This window comes from Triturus cristatus, chromosome 2_1 (assembly GCF_964204655.1).
Source record: "Triturus cristatus chromosome 2_1, aTriCri1.1, whole genome shotgun sequence".
Taxonomy (NCBI): domain Eukaryota; kingdom Metazoa; phylum Chordata; class Amphibia; order Caudata; family Salamandridae; genus Triturus; species Triturus cristatus.
This window is the reverse complement of record NC_140581.1, coordinates 279,560,257-279,586,115: the sequence shown is the minus strand read 5'-3', so window position 1 is coordinate 279,586,115 and position 25,859 is coordinate 279,560,257. Positions and strand designations below refer to the sequence as shown.

Genomic DNA, 25,859 nt, shown 5'->3' with positions numbered 1-25,859 from the left:
TTACAGTGCTTGTGATCGAAAGAGGGAAGTCACTGACACTCACTCCTACACAGTTTTCCAGATGAATATTTGTTCACCATCAAGAGCATTAACCAGTGATGCACCATTATGGGTTGCATAGCCTGCATGATTACATCTCAGTACTTCCTCTGGGATTTCTACAGCATTTGCTTGCAGTCGTATATTCCAGTGTGTAACACTGGGGAGAAATGCAGTGCAGAACATATGGCAAGCTACTCTTGTGGCCTTTTAACTAAGTGCTATTCTGTTCCACACTTTATTTGTATTCTGTGCTCTAACAGTGTTGTGATTGGAGTATTCAACATAGGAGAACTGTACTCTTTCTTAGGTGCCATCTTCTTGAATTTATGTATCTGCTAGTTTGTGCCAGCTAATTTTATGCAAACCAGTGGCATGTCTTGCAGTTCACAAGTTTGAATTCTGGCAGTGTTTCACATATAGACTAAAGGAAACTTAATTAGAGAGACTAACATTCTTGCACTTAGGTTGCCATAGGTATTATTCAAATCCGTGTTCATTTGCAAAAGATAGTACAATATATTTTTAAGGTTGTAAAGACGTTTGTTTGCAAAGCTATATTTTGAAATACTGAATAATAAATAAATGTATCCATATATTTTTTCTTAATTTCTGCTGGCTGGTGTAAGGTATGGCGGAGAAGCTCAGATGCGGATTGCTTCTACATTAGGAGCCCCAAGCAGTGTTGGGCCTATCTTAGGTTCTCCCATTCACATGGGTGAGTATTGAGTACTTGTGTTTCAGGATCTAAGGATTATCATTTGTATAGTAATAAACATATTGACAGTGCACATTTCTTTGTTTTAATTGTGTATTATTTGAAATAAAACAAATTAAACAAACAAATGTGTCATACTACACAAAAACCCACTGTCACAGCAAGATTTTATCAACCTGGTCTGCATACATAGTAACATTTAATTGAGGCAGTATAGTCCAAACCAAATTGATAATATTTTTCTGCAGACTCAGTAATATAGTAAAATATGTCAGTTGCATGTTAGCAGAATTTGAGTCTTTATATGCACACCACATCCTGCACAGATCCACTGTGTATATTTAAAAATGACTTTTGTAGAAACTGAGCTAAATTGAAATATAGTGAATTAAGAGGATCATACCAGACAATCAGTCCAACATTATCACTGTTTCATTCTGCATGTGTTTTTTAAGCCCTGTCATGCCAGTACCCATTTACGTAGGCCCAGTGTCAATTAATGTTTACTTGGACCTGTGTTTGACTTACAGACAACTGCTGTGTCTTTCTCGTTATGGCAGTTCACCTTGTATCCTCTCTGCACTGTTGGCTGCATGTGAGATGTTTTTAATAAAATGTTCTGTTGGCCTTGTTTTTTACTTTTGGAGAGAAATGTAAAATGATGCAATGCTATTTTTGCAATCGTAGATTCATAGATTTACGTTTCTCTACTCATTTCATAGTAAAATATTTGGGATGCCCACTCACAAGGGAGTACACGTAAGACAGAGAATGACTCAATTTCTGAAAGGTTTTGTGACATTCGCCCAAACAAACAGCACAAGGAATATAGGGAACTAGTCAGTTCATTGAAGATGTGTGGATTTACCTGCATGAGAACCACAAACCAAAGAGTAACTCAGTTGCCAGGGGAGATGTTTCTGAGGTCCGTTTGATGAGGAGCAAAAGAAGTGGAAAGTTACTTTGTTGCCAGGAAGGGTGTTAGTGGGGTTCACTCAGGTGAGGTGAACGGAATGTTGGTTGTTTCTCAGCTTACATTTAAGATCTATGAATTGCATATTTGTGGTATTACCTGTTGCCTTTGACCGTGTACAAGAAAGCCTTTAAGGAACAAAACCGATTTGCTGATCATTATTTTAACTTTGAGAATGGTAATAAAGTACTTTATATAGCTTGTGGTATAACAAGATTGAGGCCTCTTTTGTAGTAGCTGATTGGAAAACCTATACCTCTGTAACATGGGTATGTTAGAAGTATGCCGGTTCTACTAGGCAGATAAAGCACTAATTTGATCTTTATTAAGCTGTAGTTTACGGGACAGTTAATCCCACAGCATGTCCGCAAAGGCAGGATTCATGGCATACAGAAGAATGCCTCCGACAGAGAATAATGTAGAATGACTAATTAGGAAGCGTTCTAGCCACATTCTTCTGGGACGTGACTGCCACTACATGATGTACAAGTCTGTTCCCATGCCCAAGTTTCCAACTGCATGTGTATCTCGTATCCTGACTTTTACTTTGGACATCGCTTCATGTTAATTTAAGCGTGTGTGAAAGGTCCTGGAACAGTCTTGTGACTTGGAGTGGTGCACCAGTCATTTCCTCAGGGTAGACCGAGGACTACTGTCCTGGTCTTTGGTATAGCATATGAAGAAGTGGAAACTGCATAACATGCTTTTAGAATTGATGGTGTGGCCATAAATTTTATCTGTGTCCCTGAGAGTGTGACTTACACTCTCCTTGTGCTGTGATGTGAATGCCTAGAACCTTGTCTGCCATCCAATATGTATCTAGAGTGTGCATGTGCGTAGTGTGCATGTTCCATATATGCTGTAATTGGACTGTGTATGTGAGTGAGTCTGAGTATTGAAACCAGTATGATTAATTTTGGATGCCCCTGATTGTGCATGGCAAAAAGATGAGGATGGGGACAGCTTACCTAGATAACAGAAATGCACTGCCGCCATTCCTATGGATTGAGAGTGGAGATCTGGGTACTGAAGTGAGGAAGATGAAGACAGAGCTACCTTTAGAATTTCTTTAAGGACTTTTATTAGGAAGGGGCGACAGATTAGATTTTCCTGAGTACTGCCACTTGTTTGATGGTATGGGTGACGGATGGGACTGTAGTTTCTTATGTGCAAGGTAAGGAAGTGTCTAGCTCAGGCCTGCCCTTTTTAGTTTACATCTTAGCCTTCAGAAAGGCTAATGACAGTCAGATGCACAAACCTCACACTGCTTTGTTTGTGTTGTGGGTTCTTGAGTTTGGAGACAGGCTCAGTGCTGCCAGTCGCGAGAAGCATTCATCTACACAAAGGCTGTGTCTGAAGACCAGACTGAGGAGTATAATTGAAAGGAGAACCACATCAAACCGGTTTTGCACTTTGAGACAGTGGATCTGCATCCCTTTTTTAGAAAATATGTATGAGTGGGATCCCCCTTTCCCATTTTGTTCCAGTTTCAGGTTCTTCGTGATAAGTGCAGGGAGAGCTCTACAGAGTGCTCGAATGACTGCTGTACAACCAGGGCTAGTTTCCCAGAGTTGATGGGATGCCACCTGAAGTCTCCACTTTCTGCTGGAGGATCTGCCTGAAATGGTTAGAAGTGTTCCTTCCTATTGAGAGTGGGAAGGAGTTTGTCTGGCTCTGAATGAAGAGAGACTGTCCAGAAGGAGAAGCCCAGTGTGTCCTCAGAATTGAGGAACACCGCAAGAAAACAGAATGTCAGAGAACAAAGCCATGAGCGAGTTATGCTGCAGCCGCTCACCACCCGGTTTCTCAGTGAGCTTCCTTGTGGGAACCACTACAATCCTTCATGACTGTGATAGCCCTATTGGGCTGACAGTAATGTGGTGACTGTGGTGGCCCGGTAGGCTACTGTACCTGCTTTGGTGCCAGCCAAGTAGCCCAGTCAGGGCAAACTCCATTTCTATGGCCAAACGTACCACAGCAGCCAGATCCACACCCTCGTATAAGGACGGGGGCTACTAAACTGAGCCTGGGCAGCTGTGGTTTCTTTTTCTTCTCCTGTTTCCTTGCTAGGTCTGGTGGCTTCTTTATCTTCTCATGTTTCCTTGCCCACTTGTTTCCTAATTTTTCAAACCCATTTTATTTAAAAATATACTTCACCATTTCTGTGATGTGTAATCGCGTTCCTAAAGAACGCATCGTCTCAGTTGCTGCATCATCCATATGTACCTTGAAACATTCCTGAAATGGAAAACCACCTGAAACATTAATTTCATATTTTTGGGCCAAATGAGTCAGTCTATTGTGTGTAGTTACTGCACGTATTGTAATTTCCTCTTTCAGGGAAATTATTTTTCCTTACATTGGTTCACATTCTCATGATCTAAACATTCCCTGATAATTTTTCATGTTCAATTTTTAACTTTGAAACATCAAGTGGTCTCTCTTTTTCGAGGTTTAGTTTAATGTGTTATACCATGCTCTCTATCTTTTTAATCCCTGCTGCTTCCTCAAATCATGGTTGAAAAATCCTATCTTTAAATATACTTTTTTTTTCCTGGGCTGTTGGTGTTGTAAGACCATTTTCCCCTCATCTTTCAATGCTTGAACTATCTGGAGTATCAGTCAAAATAGCACAACGATGAGGGTCCAAAACCTGTGCGCACAGGGAGTAACAATATCGTTCTCAATTCTCTCTCTATTACTCAACTGTTGGTGCTCACTTTAAAATGGTCATCGTCAAACCATTCCCAAAATTTTACTTATTCACACATGCAAGGAGCACCCATGTTAAACATAATATCTCAAAACAAATATTTTTGATTTAACCAATAAGAATATTTATTCTCAATTCTCATATTCTTTCCAACATGAAGAATGTCTCTCAGTTCTCATATTCTTTCCAAAATGAAGAATATCAAGTTGATTCCACATAAATGTCCTCTTAATTTTTATGCCTCAATTAGTTCCATGTACATTGCTCTTTCATCCTTGTTCCATATAAATGTCTATTTTTCATTCCACAATTATTTCCTTTTGATCCATCAATTGTTCATTCCATCCATTTATGATCCAATAATCTTATCAAGGATGATAATTTCAATTCCTTATTTCAAATAATCTCAACAGCCGACGCGTTTCGTCCACTCCTGGGACATCATCAGGGCTGTGAAATAAACAAGAACATCAAATCATAATTTGATCCCTCATGTAAACATATTCGCACCCTAATATCATTTTAAACCATTACCTGCCTATTTAACAAGCTCCATGATTGGTCTGGATGTAATTATACAGATCATCCTTGTTTTTACCATCACATTCTCTCAATATTGGTCATAACACTGCTTAGATATGACATTTTTTATGTATGTCTAATTCCTTTTTTTTTTTTTTTTTTTTTTTTTTTTTTTGAAACCGTTTATTGCAATCTCAAGTATATACAAGTATGGGCCTACAACCTTCCGGCCGGCCGCTAGAGTGACAGGAGCGCCTGACAAACTTACAAAAGGGCACTTGGCGTTACAGAGAAGCAAATCAGGAGACATCAACGACGTGGGCCACATGACTCGAAGCCCACAATACGGTTTCATTTTATACAAACACAACAACATAGAAAAACCACACCCGCAAGGCAACCCGCAATCGAAGGTAACCACACGTGCTCCTCAAATGAGGGACCCCGACCATCCACAGGAATCTAAAGAGGGGGAAGGGAAACAAGTCCAGGACTGGGGGAACTCTGTGCCCGGGGCTGGGGGAGGGGGTCAACTAGGGGGACGGAGCCGGTGAGGCAGCAGGCAGCAGTGGTGGCTCGCAGATACCCCCGCGGTAGGCGTTCCAGGGGCCCCATATTTTCACCCACGCCCCAGGCTTGCCCCTCGCCACATACACCACCTTTTCTCGGAACATGCACCAATCCATATGTTCTTTCCAGGCCGACGCCGCTGGGATCCCCACAGTTGAGCGATGTCACGCTTAGCTATCATATATCCCAGAGTCACCCATCGCGTCTGCGGAACCGAGTAATCAGTTGGTTCACATTCAGCAGGCATCTCCTCGCTTCAGGCAACAGCGCGACATGCGTAACCAGACGCAGGACCTCATGCACACCACGCCAGAATCGCTCCACCTTCGGGCATTCCCACAAAATATGCAAAAAAGTCGCCAAAGCACCACACCCACGCTTACACAACCCATCCTCAGCATAACCCATACGCAGAAGCCTTGGCCCCGTCATGTAAACCCGGTGGAGTATCTTAAGCTGGACGAAGCGAAGGCGAGCCGGTATGGCCACCTCCTTCGGAGAGGCCACCGCGGAAATCCAGTCTTCGTCGTCCAACTCCAGCCCGTCGGCAACCCAAGCCTCACGGAGGCCGGTCAGCAGGCCCGAGCGGTCATTGATCAATTTTTTGTAAATGAGGGAGATCGTGCTATCCGGAACGTGGCCATCCAGCACTCTATCCTCCAGGGGGGAAGACTCCGGGATGGAGGCGACGTCTGGGAAGACGGAGCCCAGCGCATGACGGACCTGCAAATACCGAAAGTATTCACTGCCCTGCAGCTGAAACTCCGTCTGCAGCGTCTCGAATGTTTTAAATCCCCCTCTCGTCCAGAGGTCTCCCACTTTACTGATGCCAATCGTGTCCCACTTCTCGAAGCCCTTCGAGGTCCACAGGGAGCCCAACCGCTGAGGCGCATACAACGGCGACGCCCGGGTCAAACGGTCCTTCCACCCCATAGCTGCATTGGCCGCGTGCCACACCCGCACCATGACACGCGTGGGCCCCGTCAAGCGGGGATCCGGCGCGCCAGAGTAGAGTGCTCGATTGTAGTCGCCACCGGGCAGGAGCATCTTGTCCATTTCAAATGCCGGGTTCAAGGCGGGCCCATAGAGGCCGTGATTAATTGCAGCTAGCTGGGAGGCCCAGTAATACCGCTTAATGTCCGGGAGGGCATTCCCCCCGTCATACCACGGGAGCGTCAACTTCGCCAGGGCTATACGCGGCCTCCCGTCCCAGAACAGGCGGCGCTGTAGACTCTCCACCTCACGGAAGTAGCGCGCCGGGACTAGGTCCATAGTGTTCTGGAGAGCGTACAGGAAGCGCGGCAACGACATCATCTTAAACAATGCCGCCCGGCCGAGCGGCGAAAGCGGCAGGCGCCGCCAGCGCGCGACGTCCTCCTTCAAGCGCTGGAGGGGGGGAAGCAAGTTTCGCTCGTAGCGGGCCTCCGGGTCCAGCGTGATATAGACACCCAGGTACCGAAACCCCTGTGGGGCAATCTGGATCGGACATCCCCGCGGGAGGACGGGAGCCTACCCGGAAAGCACATAGACACATGATTTAGCCCAGTTGATGACAAGGCCTGAGTTACGGCCAAAGGAGCGCAGGACATCAACCAGGACAATCAGTGATTTGCGCGGGGAGGCTAGGTACAAAAGGATATCGTCAGCGTAGAGGGACACGCGGTCCTCATACTCGGGGGTCCAACGGAGACCACGGATGGAAGGGTGCCACCGCAGCCACTCCGCCAGGGGTTCCAAGGCCAGTGCAAACAGGAGCGGCGACAAGGGGCAACCCTGTCGCGTGCCCCGACCCAGCGCGAACGGGGCCGAGACTCGCCCATTCACTACCACCTGCGCTAATGGGCCCGAGTACAACAATTTGACCCAGCTGATGAATCCCGGTCCAAATCCAAATTTCGTCAGCATCGCCCAAATGTATGGCCATTCGAGCGTGTCAAACGCCATGGTGGCGTCTAAGGACGCCAAGATGGCCGGCTCCCGCACAAACGGAACACACGCGAGCACCCCATGCAAGCGCCGCAGATTGAGGGCCGTGTTGCGATGGGGGATAAAGCCAGACTGGTCTTGGTGGACCAAATCGCCCACCACGCCGACCAGCCGGTTGGCAAGCACCTTGACAAGGATTTTGGGCTCCGCATTCAAGAGCGAGATAGGCCGATAGGAGGTAACCCGGTCTCGGGGTTTCCCCTCCTTGTGGATCACCACGATTGTAGCCAGACGTTGGTCCGGCGGGAGGGAGCCCCGCGAGTGGGCCGCAAGGAACATCGCGCGGAGGTGGGGTGCCAGTACGTCCGGTCGCAGCTTCTACAACTCGATAGGGATGCCGTTCGGGCCCATGGCCTTGCCAGATGCAACCGAGCGTATAGCGAGGGCAATTTCGTCCGAGGTAGGAGCAGCATCCAACGACTCCCTGTCCTCCACCGAAAGGGAGGGCAGCGCGATATCTCGAAGCAGGGCATGAGAATCCGCCTCCGAGCAGGGAGAGGCCGGGGAATACACCTCGCGGAAATAGTCCGCGAAGCAAGAGACAATGTCTTCTGGCTCGGTGACACGTACACCATCCATCCTCTCAATCAGCGGAACCACACGACTCGCTCTCTCCTTTTTATCCAACCACGCAATCAATTTACCAGCCTTATCACCCACATCATACAGTCGCCCCTGTTGCTCTCTACTGAGGCCCCTGGCTGCCTCCGTGACGAGGGCCCTATAGGCCGCTTGCTTAAGGTGTAGAACATGCAGTGCAGCATCCGTCACCCCACTCCCCAAATCACCCTCTAGTTCAGTAATTTCGGCCTCCACTCGGGTCACCTCCTCCTGCTCGCGCCTCCGGGCATGGGATATGAAGGAGAGGGCCTCCCCCCTAATAACTGTCTTGAAGGCCTCCCAAAGGGAGATAGCCGAAGTGACAGACCCCACATTCTCCTCGAAATACCGCTGCAAGGATTTAATCAGGTCAGCGCGAATAGTGGGGTCGCGCAGATACCAGGCATTGATTGGAGCTACCCTGCCCTCCCCCCTCGGGAGGACACCAAAGTGCAACAGGAGCGGGGAGTGATCTGAAATACCCACGCCAGATGGCGCACCTCTCCCACCCTCCCAGCATAGGCCGCAGGGACAAGGATATGATCAAGCCGCGAGAGGCTACCATGGGCACCCGAATGGAAGGTGTATTGCAGCTGCGTGGGATGTTTTAAGCGCCAGCAGTCCACCAATCCCAATGTATCTAAAAGGCCGGACAGCCATGCCTGCGCCCGGGGGAGGTCCCTAGGGGGGTGACGATCCATAGTCCCAGAAACCACCGCATTGAAATCCCCCCCAACCACCAGAAGCCCCCCCGGAAGGTCAAGGAGGAGGCGCCCCAGGTCCGCAAAAGTGGTAGACTGTAGCCCCGGTGGGACATACACTGAAACAAAGACAACCACTTTGCCCTCCATTCTCCCCACCAAGGCAGTGTAGCGTCCCCTCTCATCATGGCGCACCTCATCTATTTCCAGCGGGAGCGAGTTCTTAACCATGATGCCCACCCCCCACGAGCCAGACGTGAAGCCCGAGTGGGCCACCAAACGATAGCCACGCCGATTCATGGCAAAGAAGGAATTACCAATAAGGTGTGTCTCCTGCAGAAAGACCACATCTGGCGAAATTCGTTTCAGATACTGCAGGACCACACCTCGTTTAATCCTATCCCCCAGTCCATTAACGTTCCAAGACAACAAAGTCAAGTCCCTACCCCCCATCACATACAGAAGCCATCACTCGTCCCCCCGAGAGCACCTCAAAAACACCAATACAGTAAAGGGTTTGCCTTGCGGTAAAAACGAACAACACCCCACCCCAACCCACCCGTCCCAACAGAACTCCCCCCCTCCCTGCACCCCTGCATGAGCCCGAACAGCCCCCCCAAAGTGCAGTGTGCCTGTCGCCCCATAGATGAAAACACTAACTAGTCCCCCAGAGGAGGAGGGAAAGCCCCCAAGAGACCCCGTACGACCTCCACGGGAGGGGAACTTACACAATCAGCCAATGATGACAATAATGTTGTCCAGAGCAAGGCCTATTATTAGTCCCTCAGTCCTGATCCGGCAAGACCTCCCCACCAACCGCGCACCCCCCACCCCCCCGGCCCCGATCCCCGGGCAAAGGGTCCAACCAGTCCCCGGCCGCCTCGGGACGATCAAAAAAGTGCGTGCGGCCATCCACCTCTACCCTCAACCTCGCTGGAAAAAGCATCGCATACTTGAGGTTCAGGTCCCGTAGGCGACGTTTGACTCCGAGAAAACTCAGTCTCTGCTTCTGGACCGCCGGAGTAAAATCAGGATAGAATTTTACATCCATATTGTCGAGTCTGACCGGTCCTTGTTGCCTAGAAGTCTGCAGGATAGCGTCTCTGTCCCGAAAGTTGAAGATCCGGGCAATGAGAGGCCTCGGAGGGGCTCCGATCTTCGGTCTCCCTCCGGGGACCCTGTGGGCACGTTCCACTGCGAAGAGTTTACTCAGCCCCCGGGGCTGGAGACGGGTGAGGATCAGGTCCTCCACAAACAGATCCGCCGCCTCCCCCTCACGTCCCTCCGGCACCCCGACAATGCGAACATTGTTCCTCCGGGCCCGACCCTCGGAATCTTCCAGTCGACGATCCATCAGGGCGCTCGCCTGGCCCAGTCGGCGCACCTCCTTTTGGAGGGCCGCCACGTCCGTTGTGAGGCCCGAGGTGGTGTGGGCCAACGAGTCGACCCTGTCGTTCGTCTTGGACAGATCGGCCCTCACCAGGCCCACATCCACGAGGACCGAGTCAATTTTTTGCGCCAGAGTGTCAAAGCGCTGGTCCACTGAGGCCTTCATCTCGGCGATGGCGCCCATGACGTCCCGGAGGGTCAGATCCGCGGGCAAAGCAGGGGCATCAGTCGGGCCAACAGGGGACCTACGCGGCGCCTCTGGAGATCCCTTCTGGAGGGTGTAGCGGTCCATGCTGTTAGACTGAGGGGCTGCGCCACGGCGGGTCGATTTCACCTTTGCCCGGTCGCCATCTTGTTTCGTGGACATGGCTCCAGTCCCCAGATCGTGCCAATCTCCTTAAAAGGGGCTGACAGACCGGTTCACGGGCTCCGGGGAAGGGCGACCACAGCTCCGAAGGGCAGATCACAGCTGGCGGGCCGGCAGGGCACCCCGATGAAGTCACACCACCGCACGCCGCCCCGCGACCCTGCCTCGCTTGGCAGCAAGGAGGGCGCGAAAGCGAAAGTGAAAGTGCGGGGTACGCGAATCGCCCAGCCTCGCCCGCCGCTGTTGTTCACTTTGTCTCCGGATCGCCCCACAAATCCAATCCGGGGGGCCGGCGTGGAGAAGGCCGCAAACCTCAATCGATGCTCCCGCCGGTGTCCGAGGTCCGATTTGGAAACGGAAAACGGATGGCACCTCAGCTCGGTCTCACGAACACAGTCCCCTCGTCTAGGACAGGATATAGTCAGGATTTATGCAGGAGGTCGTGGAGGTCCTCGGGAGCCTCGCACCTACGCGGCCATCTTGGTTGTGCGCTAGGCTCCTCCCACAAATTCGTATGTCTAATTCTTGAAGTTACACATCACAGTCATATTCAATATTTCCTACATAGAAAACCGTTCATTACTGCATATACTCCAGAAAAACAACAATTTATCCTTTTTCTTGACTATTCCTACAAGGGATTTTATTGCTCCTTTCCTGTATGTATTCTAATTTATATTTCCCATTATCCGGCTTATTACATTACCCTCCATCGTCAATCACACCCACCTCTTCTCTACTCTTCAACAGCCTCTTTTGTAGTATTTATGTCGTTAATCTCCCCTTTGCCTCAAATTGATTAATCCTCCAAGTATATCTGAAACACAAAATTTATGTCTAAAAACACTCACCAAAGCAACTATCAGGAGTAGTTTCTGTTCAATAATCTGTGAATTCTGAGATTTTGAGATAAACCCTGATGTAATTGCTCCTTCTACAGCTCTTTGAGCTTTTTGAGTTGGGACCATAATAATTAGGACAGTCACAATATGTCTAGGCACTGTCTGTGCAACTACAGCTTGTAGTATTTGTACTGCATCAGTCACAATTGAAGCACATCTATAAAGTTCTCTCAATCTGTATTTCTCTTGATTCAACAGAATCCTTAGCCACTGTAGTATTTGGTGGTACACTATTATCAGTATTTGTAGTGGGAACCACATAAGGGGATGGGCACTCAGTTAATAATGCATCCACTATTTCATCCCCTAAATCACTATTTGGTTGAAGCTTTTTGTCATTCTTAATTCCCTTCTCTTGTATCTGTTCCTTTACTTTTTTGCCCTTGCTTTCCTTGTCTCTTGCTGTCTTTTCCCACATGCTTAAGGCTTCAAATTGTGTGGCTCTAGATGGCGACTTTATTTCACACAGCATTTCCCTTAATCTGTCAGTAATTCGCAATTCAAAAGTACCATATTTTGGAAATTTCAAAGGACTCGCTTTCTCCGTAAACTTGCACCATTGACAAACTCACAAACATGAATTTTGTCCCAATTTTTTAGGCATAAAATGCACAGGCATTGCCTCAGGAGCATCACCAACCAAAATCAAATTTTTCACATTACCTCCCAACAGTTTCTTAAAGCCTTTAAATAATTTCTTTTCTGCCCCACCAATCGGGCTTCAGAAAAGGGTACAGCACAGAGACAGCGATCCTTAATATCATAGATGATATACACAAGTCTCTCGATACAGACCAATGCTGCCTACTCATCCTCCTGGACCTATCGGCAGCCTTCGATACGGTGGACCATCAACTACTCATTAATGCACCCCAAGAAAGGCTAGGGGCTGATGAGGTGGTCTTACACTTGTTCGGCTTCTTTATCCAGAACCGCTCACAAAGAGTCAAAATCAAAAACTTCTCGTTGGACCTACACCCTGTCAGCAGAGGTGTCCCCCAAGGATCAGTTCTCTCCCTGCAACTTTTCAACATATACATGCAACCGCTCACCACTATACTCAAAAGATCCAACATTCCCTTCCACCTCTATGCGGACGACACCCAGATCTATCTCAAAATATCCTCCATTGAAGACATCCATCCCAATCCATATCAGGACCACCCCCTCTTTTCTACAATTCAAAAGGCAGCTCCAAGACCTCTTCCTCAAGCGTTCTCTCCCAAATGGATAGATTGCCACCAAAAACTCACAAGCGTGCGCACCATGGCTCAATGACACTTTGACACTAAGAACTCCAGGACTGGACTGATTACCGGGATTTCTGTAATAAACAATGCAAAACAAATATTTTAAAAAGTATGCTTTAAAGCTATTTGTTTTACATTGTTCATTTCGAAGCACTGGTCGCTCCCCAGCAATAAAAAAAAAAAAGCCCCTCAGTAGTTAACCTGGACCCCACCCTGCCACCCCAGCAAAAAACGCCCGGTAGCCAGTCTGGCCCTCAAGACCTCTACCTCCTTCCTATCCGGACTCCTTCCTACTATCCCCCCTGATCGGAAGGAGGCGCAACTTGAACTACTGTGCCCACTACTACGAGACTATGTGACTTCCCAGCCTCTAGCGTTGTACAACGTGAATACCTCCAATACGCCTTGTGGCATCCTGTTTACTACTGCTATAATATGTGTTTACCTCGTTATAAAGTGTTGTAAAGCGGTCCGATACCTTCGGGTCTGGCTGGCGCTCTATAAAACGCCTTAATAAATAAATAATTCAATGCAATGTTTTGATTCAATTCTGTAAATGCCAACATTTCTTTCCTCCAATCCTGTCACAGTTTTAAGTTTCTTGAAGACTTTTAATCGATCTCAATACGGTAATCTCTCAACAGAACTGTCACAACACGGCACAGTCTAATGTTATTCAACTCCCTCACAACCACTGCCCCTTTACAATTTCAGTTTCTTCTTCTTTCCCATAACGATTTAACACAAAACATACATTGATCACAAAACAACTCTTGTCTGCTCCACTAAAAAGAATTATAGGTCCTCATACAACCAGGAAATGTTCAATTACTCCCAGTAAAATCTCGACCAGCCCGATATCACCCTTTGAGTAAAAATATTTAGGATTACTCCTGGTGCACTTTAGGAAGAAACCCCAACAAACTTTTAACTCTTCAGACTTTCAAAAAGTTCCCTTTACTGGTGGCGCTGTCGACAACGTCTCACGCACAGCACACTTGAAACAGCAGACAAACTTACTTAGTGTATGCCACACTGAGTCTTGCCCGGCGGTGCATATCTTGGGATCTTAGACCTCGACGGACTAGTTTTCAACTTCAATATAACAGCCCTATCTTATGTTACGTTATTTATTTATAAAGTGCACAGCTACCCAACTGGGTCCCCGACGCTGGACAAAGCGGCAGGCAGAGACACAAGACTTCCTGACAGCAGCCTCAAGATAGAGAATCAGGCTTTGCAACTAAAAAGGAAAGACTTCAGGTTCTTGCGGAAGGCGAGCAAAGAGTGACAGTTCCTGAGCTCAGCTGGAAGAGAGTTCCAGAGTTTGGAGCCCAGGAAAGAAAGCGAGCGAAACCTAGTCACTGTGAACAGGGAGAGGCTGGGTGATCTCAGCTGTCGGGTGGGCACATAGGGTTTCACCAGGCTTTGGATGCAAGAAGGAGCCAAGCCAAGTTTGGCCCAGAACATATAGTGTAAGGCCTTGAATTCGATGCGCTTGTTCACCCTGAGCCAGTGTAGTTTATAAAGCAGCAGTGAAACTGAGGCGTATCTAGGCAGCTGAAAAAGAAGGCGAGCGACTGCATTCTGGATGATCTGCAGGCGATGGATTGAGTATTTGTCTGCGCCCAGGTATAAAACATTGCTGTTGTCCAGTCTGGATGTCACCAAAGCCTGCAACACCGTTCTTTGGGCCTCCGGTGGATTTAGCCAGAGGATCTTTTTAAGCCATTTGAGAACTGAGAAGCAGGTGGCTGTGACCGTGGACACCTGAGGTTTGAGGGAGAGGTTATCAATAATAAAACCAAGATTTTTAACCTTAGGGACCGGATCAGGTAATGGTCCCAGAGCAGCGGGCCAGTGGTTAGCATCCCAGGCGTCGGGGCTATTTCCCAGAACCAGGAACTCAGTTTTGTTGCCATTCAGCTTCAGATCATTTCTAGTCATCCACAAGGAGACATTTCTCAGGCCAAGCTGGAGCAGGGAGGCATCTTGATGCTGAGCGGCTGATAATGAGAAGATAATCTGGGTATTGTCTGCAAATGAAAAGATGGTATGTCTGGGGGCGCTAGGTGGCACACGACCAAGATGGCCGCAGGCCTGTGAGCCTCTGGTAGCTTGGCGGCATGATTCTTTAATTATCCTACCTTCTACTTGTTTGATCCTGCCCTAAAGGCCTGCCGCTTGTCCCTCAACGATCTTCCTTGCTTCGGTGAAAAATCAATGCCGAATATCCTGGTGAGTGGTGAGGGCACTGGTACGCGCCTGGAGCCCTAAGTGGCCGCTGCTGCCACGTGAACCTGGTGCTCCCACGTGGCCTCGGTGGATTCGCGCTGCGGGCTGCACTTCCTTGCCAGACTAATTTGCACACTCTTCCGGTGCCTACATTTCCAGCACAACATCTATGTGTGATTTCTTGCTCACCTGGGCGGGCGGGGACCCTCTGACGCGCTCCTTGACTGCGCGAGGTGAAGAGTGCTTCGTGACGGGAGCCGGACGTTGCCATCTCCGATCAGTGGGACCCAGTGAATACTTGCATCTCGGGGCCCCCGGTGGGTCACCACAGTAAGTTGCGGCACCCTATGCTCCTAACTTGGCACTTCTGGTGCAGCTCTACTGCTGCCTATTCACCGCCGCCTATCGGCTTACGCACTACCAGGTTGCGGGGAGCCGAGACGGGCAAAGCACTGCAGGTGGTGGCGCCGTCAGGCTCTTATCACCCTATGCTGAACACACCTTGCCCCACGCTCCCTGAAGATCCTTCTAAGAGTATTTGACCGTCTGTTGCTGGGGCACCCTGAGCCTACACCCTCGCCAACTGCTCGCTTATCCTGTCGCGGTGGGATGCATTGTGCTGCTCCGACACTAACGCGGGAGCCCTACCAAGTCGCCCTGATCTCTCTAATGACTGGCGGGCTAAAAGATGTTTTGGGCACCCAAAGAGGGCGGCAGGTGGGGGAAAAAGAACTATGCGCAGAGATTCTCTACAGTGCAGCGTCATTTCCATCTGCGCTCTACCCCCTGGGCCTGCTGAATTGTGATGGCATTGTGGTTCTGGTCCCACACTTGGCACAGCTACATTGACATTCGCCTTCACGTATTCCACGCGCAGTAATAGTTACACTGAATCTGCAACGCCTGGTTCATACACAGTTGCGCTTGGACTCCTGATTATTGAATCATAACTGGCTATATTGCAATACCTGGTACGTACCTACCTACATTTTTGACTGGCGCCCCATGCATTGCTCCTCCCCCCTGAACGGCACAGTAGCTGTGAATCAAATTGCTGTACCTGTTAGACGTGGTGAGGGCTGCACTCCCTTTGACTGAGTACCAAGAACTGCTGCAGCTTCTACTTTGCCTCTCAACATTATTGTGCAGATCACACATACTGCAAGCGAGAGCCCCAGCTGCCAAGAGAAATAAAGACGCTGACACGGGAGCACACTGCACTTGTCTGCCTGAGGCCTTCACTTTTGCACCTCCCGCTCCTGATGGCCACTTTTTTACAGCCATAACTGCCCTTATGATCATGGGGAAGCCCGTTGGTCGCCAATCCAAACTTGTCTTCGACGCCAAAAAAGCTTTTACACGTTCTGACTCCGAAAACTCTGGTCAGTCCAGTGCTGAGCAGGCACAGCTGCAATCGTCTGCTCCAGAGGATGATGTCAAAACACTGCTCCTGGCCATGCAGCACAGTCTTCCGGACATCTCCAGTAAAATGGACTCCATGAGCAGTTGCATGGACTTTATTGACCAGAAGGTGGACAAGCACGATGAGCAGATATAGGAAGCTGAACGGCGCATACCTGACCACCACTTCTCAGATACAGCAGCAAGTGGCACAAATGGACAAGCTCCTCAAGTTTATCGCTGCCAAGAATGAGGACTTGGAGGCGCGTAGCAACAACATCCACGTCAGAGATTCTAGAGAGCACCAACACTGGCCGCATTGGAGGATTTCGATGGGCGTCTCCTGGTGGGCACTTTCGGAGCGGAAGCCTTCTCTTCGCATTTCATAGTGGAGCGGCACACCATTCCTTGGGTTCCAGACCTCCTCCGGGCAGTACCCCACGCCCCATTGTTGCCCACCTCCTCAATTATCAGGACCGCGACGCCGCTCTCAAGCTGGCAAGAGAAAAGAAAACACTACATTTTGAGGGCAATGAATTTACCATCTACCCAGATTTTACAGCAGTGGTCCAAGAGGCGAGACGCAAATTTCTTCCGGTAAAGCGAAAACTTCAGAAGGCGCAAATAGAATACACCCTTATGTACCCGGTGTGACTGCGGGTTATGAATCAAGATAAACAGTCCTTCTTCACAAATCCGCAGCAGGTCGAGGACTTCCTTAAAGCAGTCTGGAAACGTTCACCACATCGCGTACCCGATGACCGCAGCTCCAGATCTTCGTCGCCCATAAACTGATTGACCTTGAAAGTGGCACTATCTCCATGGCGATTATGCTCTGATCTCCTCCATCCTCACAATGCCTACACTTTCCGGAACCTGGCAGCGGCAAATACTCCCAGCTTAAATCTGTCAAGAAGCACTTTGACGCTCCTCCCTGGCGCTTCGCCAGAGTCAGATAAGTGTTTTCACTGCCAGAATCTTTCCATGCCTATTTGAGTGGTGGGTCTGTTTCCTTTTTGTAGGTTTCCACTCTGGACTATGCCAAGCACCTACCCATCCCCCATCTACCCCGCAGCTTTGGGAGAAGGGAGGACCACAAGCGACCCCCCCCCCCCCCCCCACACGGGCAATCCCCCTTTACAGTTGTTTGACCTTCATAGCATCTAATTGACTTAAACTGCAATGTTCATTTGGTTTTGGACAAACAGCGCATTTCCAGCACATTTCGGGTGCTGTTTTGGGTGGGGCTGAGTTTGGGATTGTTTTTCTTCTGAATGTTACTTATTCCATACACTAGTAGGTAGACATGCAGGCGCACATAGAAAATGGCACACACAGTCACATGCCCAAGGTGCATCTAGATATCACCATACTACTATGCCATGAGGTCTCGGTAACCCCCGTAAATGCAGACCGATTCTCACATACCTGGACAGGCACCAAATTCATATTTCCATGCTTCAGGAGACACATTTTGACCCACGCCGACCTCCCCGCTTTGGCAGCAAATGGGCTACTGACCGCTTCTTCTCCTCCTATTCCACATACTCCAGGGGTACATTGATTCTCGTCAAAAAGAATACTCCCTTCATTCTGAGCAGAACATACCATGACTCCCAAGGCAGAAGTTGCATGCTCTGGGGAACACTGGGCACGCAATCGGTCACACTGGTCAGGTGTTATGGGCCCAATATTGATGACCCAGACTACTTCCTGGCACTATGGGAGCAAATACTTAAAGTGGGGTCCACTCATATTATCTGGGGAAGGGGGACTTTAATACTGGCCTGCAGCTGACAGGTCTAACCCTCTCCCTCACCACTATACCAAAACCCAAGATGCACTAGCACACCTGCTCCCAGACCATGGGCTTACTGATGCGTGGCGACAGGTGAACCCAGACGGGAGAGAAGGCACCTATTACACTGCTGCATACTCCTCCTGGTCTCGCCTTGACTACTGGATCGTCTCCTGAGGAAGTGTCCCTTGGATCCCTGCTGTCAAATACTTAGCAAGAGCTTATTCTGATCACGCCCCTGTCCGGATGATGGTTTCAACCTTCAACTCCATTGCTACTCCAAGATGCTGGCGTCTCATTCCAGAGGCTCTGCTAGACGCAGTTTTCAGGGCGGAATTTGGAACAGAGATAGCTGACTTCTTTCATAGAAGCACAGGCTCTGTTACACACATTAGTACTGTCTGGGAGGCTTTTAAAGTCACGATAAGAGGGTCTTGCATATCCAAGAGTGTTGGTGTTCTTAAAGACATCTGTCGCACCCTGTGCTGGCTCAAAGGAGAACCGAAGTAACTAGATAATGATATAGGGCACGACACTTCAGGGTCTCAGCTAGCTACACTCGGGGACAAACTTTCTGAATATAAAGACACTGCTGAGCGGGAAGCTGGCTTTCTGGATAAATACTTTACAGCCCGCAAATACTGGGAGGGGAAATTAGACTACCCCGTTTCTCCAACTACATTTTAGACATTGTTGACAGCGCCGGGGTGCACCACAGGGATAGCCTTGAAATGTTACAATCTTCACAGAGGTCTACACTGACCTCTACAGCACCTGCAGACTCGAACCCCCTGATCTTTCGGACTACTTGCACTAAATAGTGCTGGGATGGCTGGGCGACACTCGGACCTAGCAACACTGATTGAGGATGATGAGATACATGCTGCAATAATGCAGATGAAATCCGGGAAAGCCCCCCGGGGCCCGATGGTCTCACCATAGATTTTTATAAAGCTTATATTGACCACCTGCTCCCTGTACTCAAGCAAGTCTACATGGAGGCCCAGGAACTAGAGATCCTCCCAGGCTCGATGAGAGAGGCCCTCATCACCTCCCTCCTGAAGCCTGGTAAACGTCCGGACCATTGTGACTCTTATCTCCCCCCTATCCCTCATCAATACTAATGCAAACATTTTCACCAAGATTCTGGCTAATCGCCTCAGCCTCCTGATGGAGAAGCTCGTCCTCCCGGACCAGGGGGGCTTTATCCCTGGCAGGGCGACTTCTCACAACCTATGTACCCTCTTCTATGTTTTACAAAACGTGGATTCGCAGTTGGCACTTGGGGCAGTCTTTTTAGACGCCACAAAGGCCTTTGATTCTGTGGAATGGGACTATCTGTTTGTAATCCTACAATGCATGGTACTACCCAAGGGTTTCTTATCGTGGATACGCCTTCTATATACTTCCCCTATTGCAAAGGTACTAATCAATGGACACACATTCTCTCCCTTTTCTATTATCAGGGCCACCCGGCAGGGGTGCCCACTCTCCCCACTCACATTTGCCCTAGCAATAGAACCCCTCGCGGCAAAAATCAGGCAGCATCATCATGAAAAAGCCTTTTGTTGCTTCCTTCGTCCAATACTCATCTCCCTTTACGCGGATGATGTAACCTTATATGTCAGGGAACCCCAGCACAACCTCAACCCGTTGCTCCAGGAGTTTGTCCGTTTTGGAGGTCTTTCCAGGATCCATATTAATTGGACAAAATCTCAGATATTCCTGCTCACCGCGGCGGCGGCGCCCTTCCCCACAGACTTTCCCATTAAATGGTGCGCTACCCAAGTAAAATACTTGGGGGTACATATTACCACTGATCGGGACGAATTGATGAGGCTCCATTACGGCAGAACGTTAGAACATATCACTAGCTGCATATCGAGATGGAATGCCCTCCCTCTCACCATGGCGGGACGCATCTCTCTCATAAAAATGGTGTTCCTTCCCAAGCTACTCTATCTGTTTTTAAATATTCTGTACGACCCTGGAAGGCGTTTCTTTTCTGCATTTTGCTCAGAGTTGATCCGACTCACTTGGGGGGGACAAAAACACCCTCGTCTGCAATGGGAAACACTCACTTGCCCCTATTCTCAAGGCGGAGTCAATATTCCTAACTTCGAATTATACTATCTTTGTGCTCAGGCACATTATGCCCACTATTGGTTTCTCCCCCCCCCCCCCAGGTACACGCCTCATGTGGCGACTGAACATTGGCTGGCAGACCCTGTCCCGCTGGAAGGGGGTCATACTTTCTGCAACCACGTTGCGTAGTAGAGGCTCGACATTAGTTTGCACGGTGAAAGCATGGTAGCACATCGCCAGGCGATTACAGTCTCCCATGCTATGTAAATGTAAATGTAAATGTACAGATATTTATATAGCGCAAATCACCAACCGGTCTCTAAGCGCTTGCTTAGGGAACCCGTCCTGGTATTCCCCTGTGAGATAACCCAGCAGGGCATCCACAAGGTGAAAGCCAGGCATCCCACCGCGAGGGGCCATTGTGGAGATTAAGCAAGCTATTGCCCAGAGTCGCAGAGTGTGAACCCATGAATCGAGTATGCACTGGAGCGAGAATTATCGAGTCCATGGACAATATATGGACTCAGGGGGCCGAGGCGTGGCCTACTTGTCCCCCGCTGGAGTTCGTCTGCCCGGCCTGCGGGATCTCGCCGCCCTACCGCGCCGAGGCGCTCCTGTTAACGGACCGCGGCCGGTCGGGAGGGGCCGGCGAGGCGGCCATCTTCTGCTCCTCCTCTCCCCGAGACGGACGCTGCATAGCCCGGCGCCCCTGTTCTGGAGACCGGGGGGCGGCGACGGCGGTGGGCCTCCTGTTGTCCCGGGCCCTGCTTGGCAGAGTGGGGGCGGTGCGGCCGGCGGGCCGGCACCGCTAGCAATAGTGTACTGTGGATTGACCGGGGCCCCGTGCCCTGTCCGGGGGCACCACACGCGCCGCGCACGTCATTGTGGCCCTCCCCTGCTCCCCGAGTGGAGCCATCTGAAGAGCTCTCTGCTGAACTAAAAAAAAAGTCTGCAAGAGTCTGCAAACATCCTGCTAAAAAGCCCCCACACCTCCGCTAGGAACACATATATTGTTCAGCAGAATGTTTCAAAACGTGACATTCCTCTTTGTCCTCTATTTAATTGAAGTGCAGAAAGACATCGACACCTCTCGGCTGTCTGCTCACGTCATCAATCAGGCGAGTTTTTGTAACACATTTCAATCTTACTCTAAATGACTTCATCTCCTAACTTCCTGCTAAAGAAAAATTTATTTTTCAACCAAACAGAAAAACATAAGCTCCAACAAGAAATTATTATTTAGGCAGGAAACAGTAAATACATTTTACAATAATACAGAAGAAAAATGTGTGCTTTGCAGTTACTCTATCTATGACATGAATGAGGCTTGTTTCACAGCAACTGAATACAGATAAAAGTAAGTAAGTTACAGGCTGTAAATTATAAGAAGCTTCTTTCTTTCACGGGGAAAAGGGAGGCAAACATTGCATTCTTATCTGAACGACAGTGCTAAAGCTTTCGAAGCAAAACTAAATCACAAGCTGTATTTCAGCTTATCCACACTTAAAATGTGAGTTAATTCATTACAAATATATGCTACTTTGCAAGTTCAAAACACATTAGAAAGTCAACTATGTAATAATTGTGCATGGTTTTACATGATTCATTAAATGGAAATCATCCGACTAGGGCCTCATGTTTTCACTTTTCCAGCCACAATGTCTGCATACCACTGTTAAATGCAGTTTTATGCCTGAAGCTCAAAGCAGCTTTGGTCATTAGTAATGCTTAAATCTATAGAAGATATTTACACGCTCTCAGTAGCCCCATTCACTATCCTAAACCACTGCGTGCCTCCACTCGCAAGAGGCTGACACAAGACACTTACATGTTACCCACTACTTCCCCAAGTAAGTGTAAGCACTTTTGAATCATATGAACTGAAGGGCCTAATTGACTTGTAGGCTACCGGAAAACTGTACCTGAGACTGATTCTTACTTCCGCCCTAAATGCTTGGGGGAGGGGGGGACAAGATCATCAAGGGTCTCCTGGGAGATATCAGCATGAGGGGAACCAGTGGGTGTAGCTCCAAAAGGTAGAATCATAACTAGGAATGGTGCCCTGTAACCTAAAATGAAATGTGTAGTATTTAGTATTGCTTTCTTTTTTCTAAAAAGACCAGCAGTGTGCTGGACATTGAAGTTATAGTGTCTTTTATGTGGTTGTTGAGTTCTGAACGTGTGTGCCACATACTATCTCCCTGTGAAGCTTGTGACTGCTTGGCCTGGCTACCCTGAGAGTCAGTGACAGAAAAGGTACTACTTTGCCCATTTTGCAGAGCTATAGTAGGAGGAGCCCCTGCACACCAGTAGCAAACAAACTCAACTACCACGGTTAGGGCCAGATAGCCTTGGTTTGCTCTCTGACCATCGGAATGGATTCTTGCATATATTCTTTACCCATATGTCATGCAGGAAAGGCCACGTGCATCTGTGCTCTCCACCGCATGTTTACTAATATCTTACCAAAAGGTGTCTTTTCACTAACTCCTGGTCTTCATACATACACTATCTCTCTCTATAACTGCTTGTCCCTTGTTATATAGTTGTGGGCATCTGTCACGTGTGGGCAGGTGATGGTAGTATGCAATGGTTTATGACGTGTCTGTAGCGATCAGCTGCAGAGACTTCCATGCACAGGACCAGCCCGGCTACTGTGTATACCTATTCTTTTGTGACTAGCATAGGGGAAGAAGGTTGTGGTTTTACTGTTGGGAATTGTTATCATCTAAGGTCCAATTATCGGAGTCGATAGAAAGTTGTTTGTCTGCTTACATTAGTTCTTGTGTTGGACCTTCTTGAGTAATGGGGGTTGTGCTCTCATCCAGCACTAAAATTGAGATGGAGGTTCGATAGTGATCAATGACACACATTATACAGCCTACTGTTCTCCGTACGTATTAAGAAGAAATCGAATTGTGAGCATAAAAAGTTAGATAAACTGATTCTGTAGCCACAAAATGTGAATTGTTTATTTAATATAAGTAAGAATATGAATTACCATCATCTGAACTCTTTTCGACAGTGGTCATAGTATGATTATTGATAAAACAGCCGAAAATTCACTAAGTGAAAATTCACCAGAAAGTTCAGTCAAGTATTTGTTTTCAATCTTTCGTAGGTTCCCCAATTTCCATTAGCAGTTCAATGCCTAATCCCAGTTTTTTGGGAACACCGACACAAGGTATATTCTTTTTAATAACTTTATTGTTCATCTCTTTTTAATGATCCTTAATGTTAATAATTTTGATGTTATGTTTTTTCTTAGGTATTCAACCTCCCAGTGTATCTACTCCACTTTATCATTTGGCGACACCAGGACAACACAGTGCTCCATCAATGGGTATTGGTGGTATGACTAGCCCCGAGGTTGTGTTTTCCGGAAAACATAATGGCATCTGCATCTATTTTTCTCGAATTATCGGGTAAGTTATGAACTGGAAAATGTTACATGCCACAACTGCAAAGTACATATTATCAAATTAAAGGTCGTTCGATTCATGTACTAGAAGGTGAAAGGACGAAGGTTATCTGGTGGGGCAGGGGGAGGAGTGAAATTCTTTATTCTGATGTCAATATCCTAGCGATCACTGGGCTTTAATATTCCAAACGTTCTTGTCCACATATTCTCGAAAGTCTCAAGTGAATTCATTTTAGACCTATTTTTTTATATCTGGGTACCATGTTACTTTATTTGATCATGAATTTCAAGATCCACAAAATTGTAACATTTCTCTCTGATAATGTTTTCTTTAAGGGTCAGCAGTCTCCTGAATGTTTTTTTTAATGTTTTTTGGGGGGTGGGGAGTTTTATTTAGCAAGAACTTGACCCGAAGGTATAAGAGCGCTTTACATGAGCACCAGTTGCGTTACAGATGGACACATTCATCTTGTTGGGCATGGGGAGATTAAGTTATTTGCCCAGAATCGCAGGATGTTGTAAACTGATGTCTGCTGTATGGAAAATATGCATAAATATATCTTTCCACAATCTAATTAGTATAGCTTGCAGTGTATTATAAGCTACATTTATAATGGGAATATTCATTTTTATGTCATTTGGTGAGGTCATGCTGCAAGTTTAATGCATTCTGCAGAGTGGTGTGGTCTGAGTGTGTGGCTTGGATATCACATGTTCAACTCCTGCTGGGCCTAGTGCAGCCTTTCATTCCCCAGAGATTGAAGAAATAGTATTGAGTTATCATAATTACTTATTATTTAAATTTCAGTTGACACTTCAATAGACTGAGACTGCAATGACCCACCACCTGGTGGTTGGTAGAGGACAACCTAACATAGACAACCTAACATAGGAGGGAAGTCCTTTTGCCCACCATTAGCAAGGCCACATTAGTGACGAACGCCTCCACCTTAGAGTGGCGTGGGCATCTGGAGGACCTGGAGACCAGAGGCCTCTAGTCGCCAGACAAGCAGATAAGGCATATCAACCTGCCTAAATTTGCCTGGACACAAAAGCCTTGCTTCCTTGTTTGACAGACTATATGACCGTGATGTGATATGTGAAGAAGCAGAGAGCTGTGAGGTCCAATCTTCTCTGCATGCAATCGGTTGGGTCCCCAACCAGTTGGCAGGCTCCCTGAACAGGAGAGCAGAAAGCTTGAATTGGTGTCATCTTACCAACCATGATTGGCATCTCGACCCAGAGGTGGTTTAGGACCTCTTCGTCCTGCTTTACATATTTCTCGAGTGTAATTTTCCACTACTCTGGAAAATGCTATTTGCCAATAGTTCTGTGATCTCCAGTTTTCCCTGCTGGGAGCCTTGGTTGATGGGATTTGATTGACATGGAGTTTTCCACTACATATTCTCTCCCCATATCCTTGATTCCTCAAGTGTTGTGGAAGCTGCACAAGGATTGGTCCCAAGTTATTCTGATTGCTCCATACTGGTGTTTATGAACCTTACCACACTAGTTGTCTTCCACAGCAGATCTCTTTTCGCAGTCGGAAGGGCAAGTTCTGTACCACAACGCCTAGAGCGGTCTTCTACATACCTGGAGATGGAGCAGGGACATCTGAGTTCTTTGGTCCTGGGGGGGGCGGGGGGAGGGGGGTGGTGGTATCTCATCAGAAGTGAAAAGGACTTACCTATGGTATTGATCTTTCTGGTGGATACTCTTATCTACCTGCATATTCCTCACCGTTCCAGTGCAGATCCCTGTTCTGGAGGGTGGTCAGGAGTACAAAATGTTTACCAATTTAGTAAGTTTCACTATATTTTCACATTTTGTCTCAGCTGTTGTTGTCTTTGCCTCTCAAGGCTTAAAAGAAATGGATGAGGACTGGTGTCAGAGCACCAGGGAGGCGCCACCTACCGACACAGCAAGATAGCTATCGCAAACTTCCTGGATGCTGTTGTGTGCCTCAGGTATTCAAAAGGTGAAGAATAGAGTTCCGGTTAAGATGGCGGTGCTCTGCCGATCAAAACCTGTGGCCCGTGCCCCACCATGACCAGAAATCCCAACCTGGAACATGAAACGCTGGCCCCAAGAAGTGCTGCTGAGTGAGGCACCACAGTTGGGGGGGTGGGGGAGGGGGGGGGGCGGGTTTAGAGGTTTAGGTGGGGGAGGTGACTCTATGCCAGCTGCCT

General features: G+C 48.2%; 1 protein-coding gene across 2 annotated transcripts in view; it reads left to right on the top strand.

The window, feature by feature from the left end:
* The window catches only part of NUP155 (nucleoporin 155), a 711,261-nt gene that overhangs the window by 178,916 nt on the left and 506,486 nt on the right, over positions 1 to 25,859 (top strand). The window contains exons 16-18 of one of the 2 annotated variants that reach the window (XM_085631098.1): positions 669 to 757; positions 23,371 to 23,433; positions 23,518 to 23,674. In XM_085631098.1, the coding sequence (XP_085487224.1) occupies positions 669 to 757; positions 23,371 to 23,433; positions 23,518 to 23,674 (309 nt within the window). The remainder of the gene's footprint in view (positions 1 to 668; positions 758 to 23,370; positions 23,434 to 23,517; positions 23,675 to 25,859) is intronic. The other variant, XM_085631101.1, reaches the window with a different exon arrangement.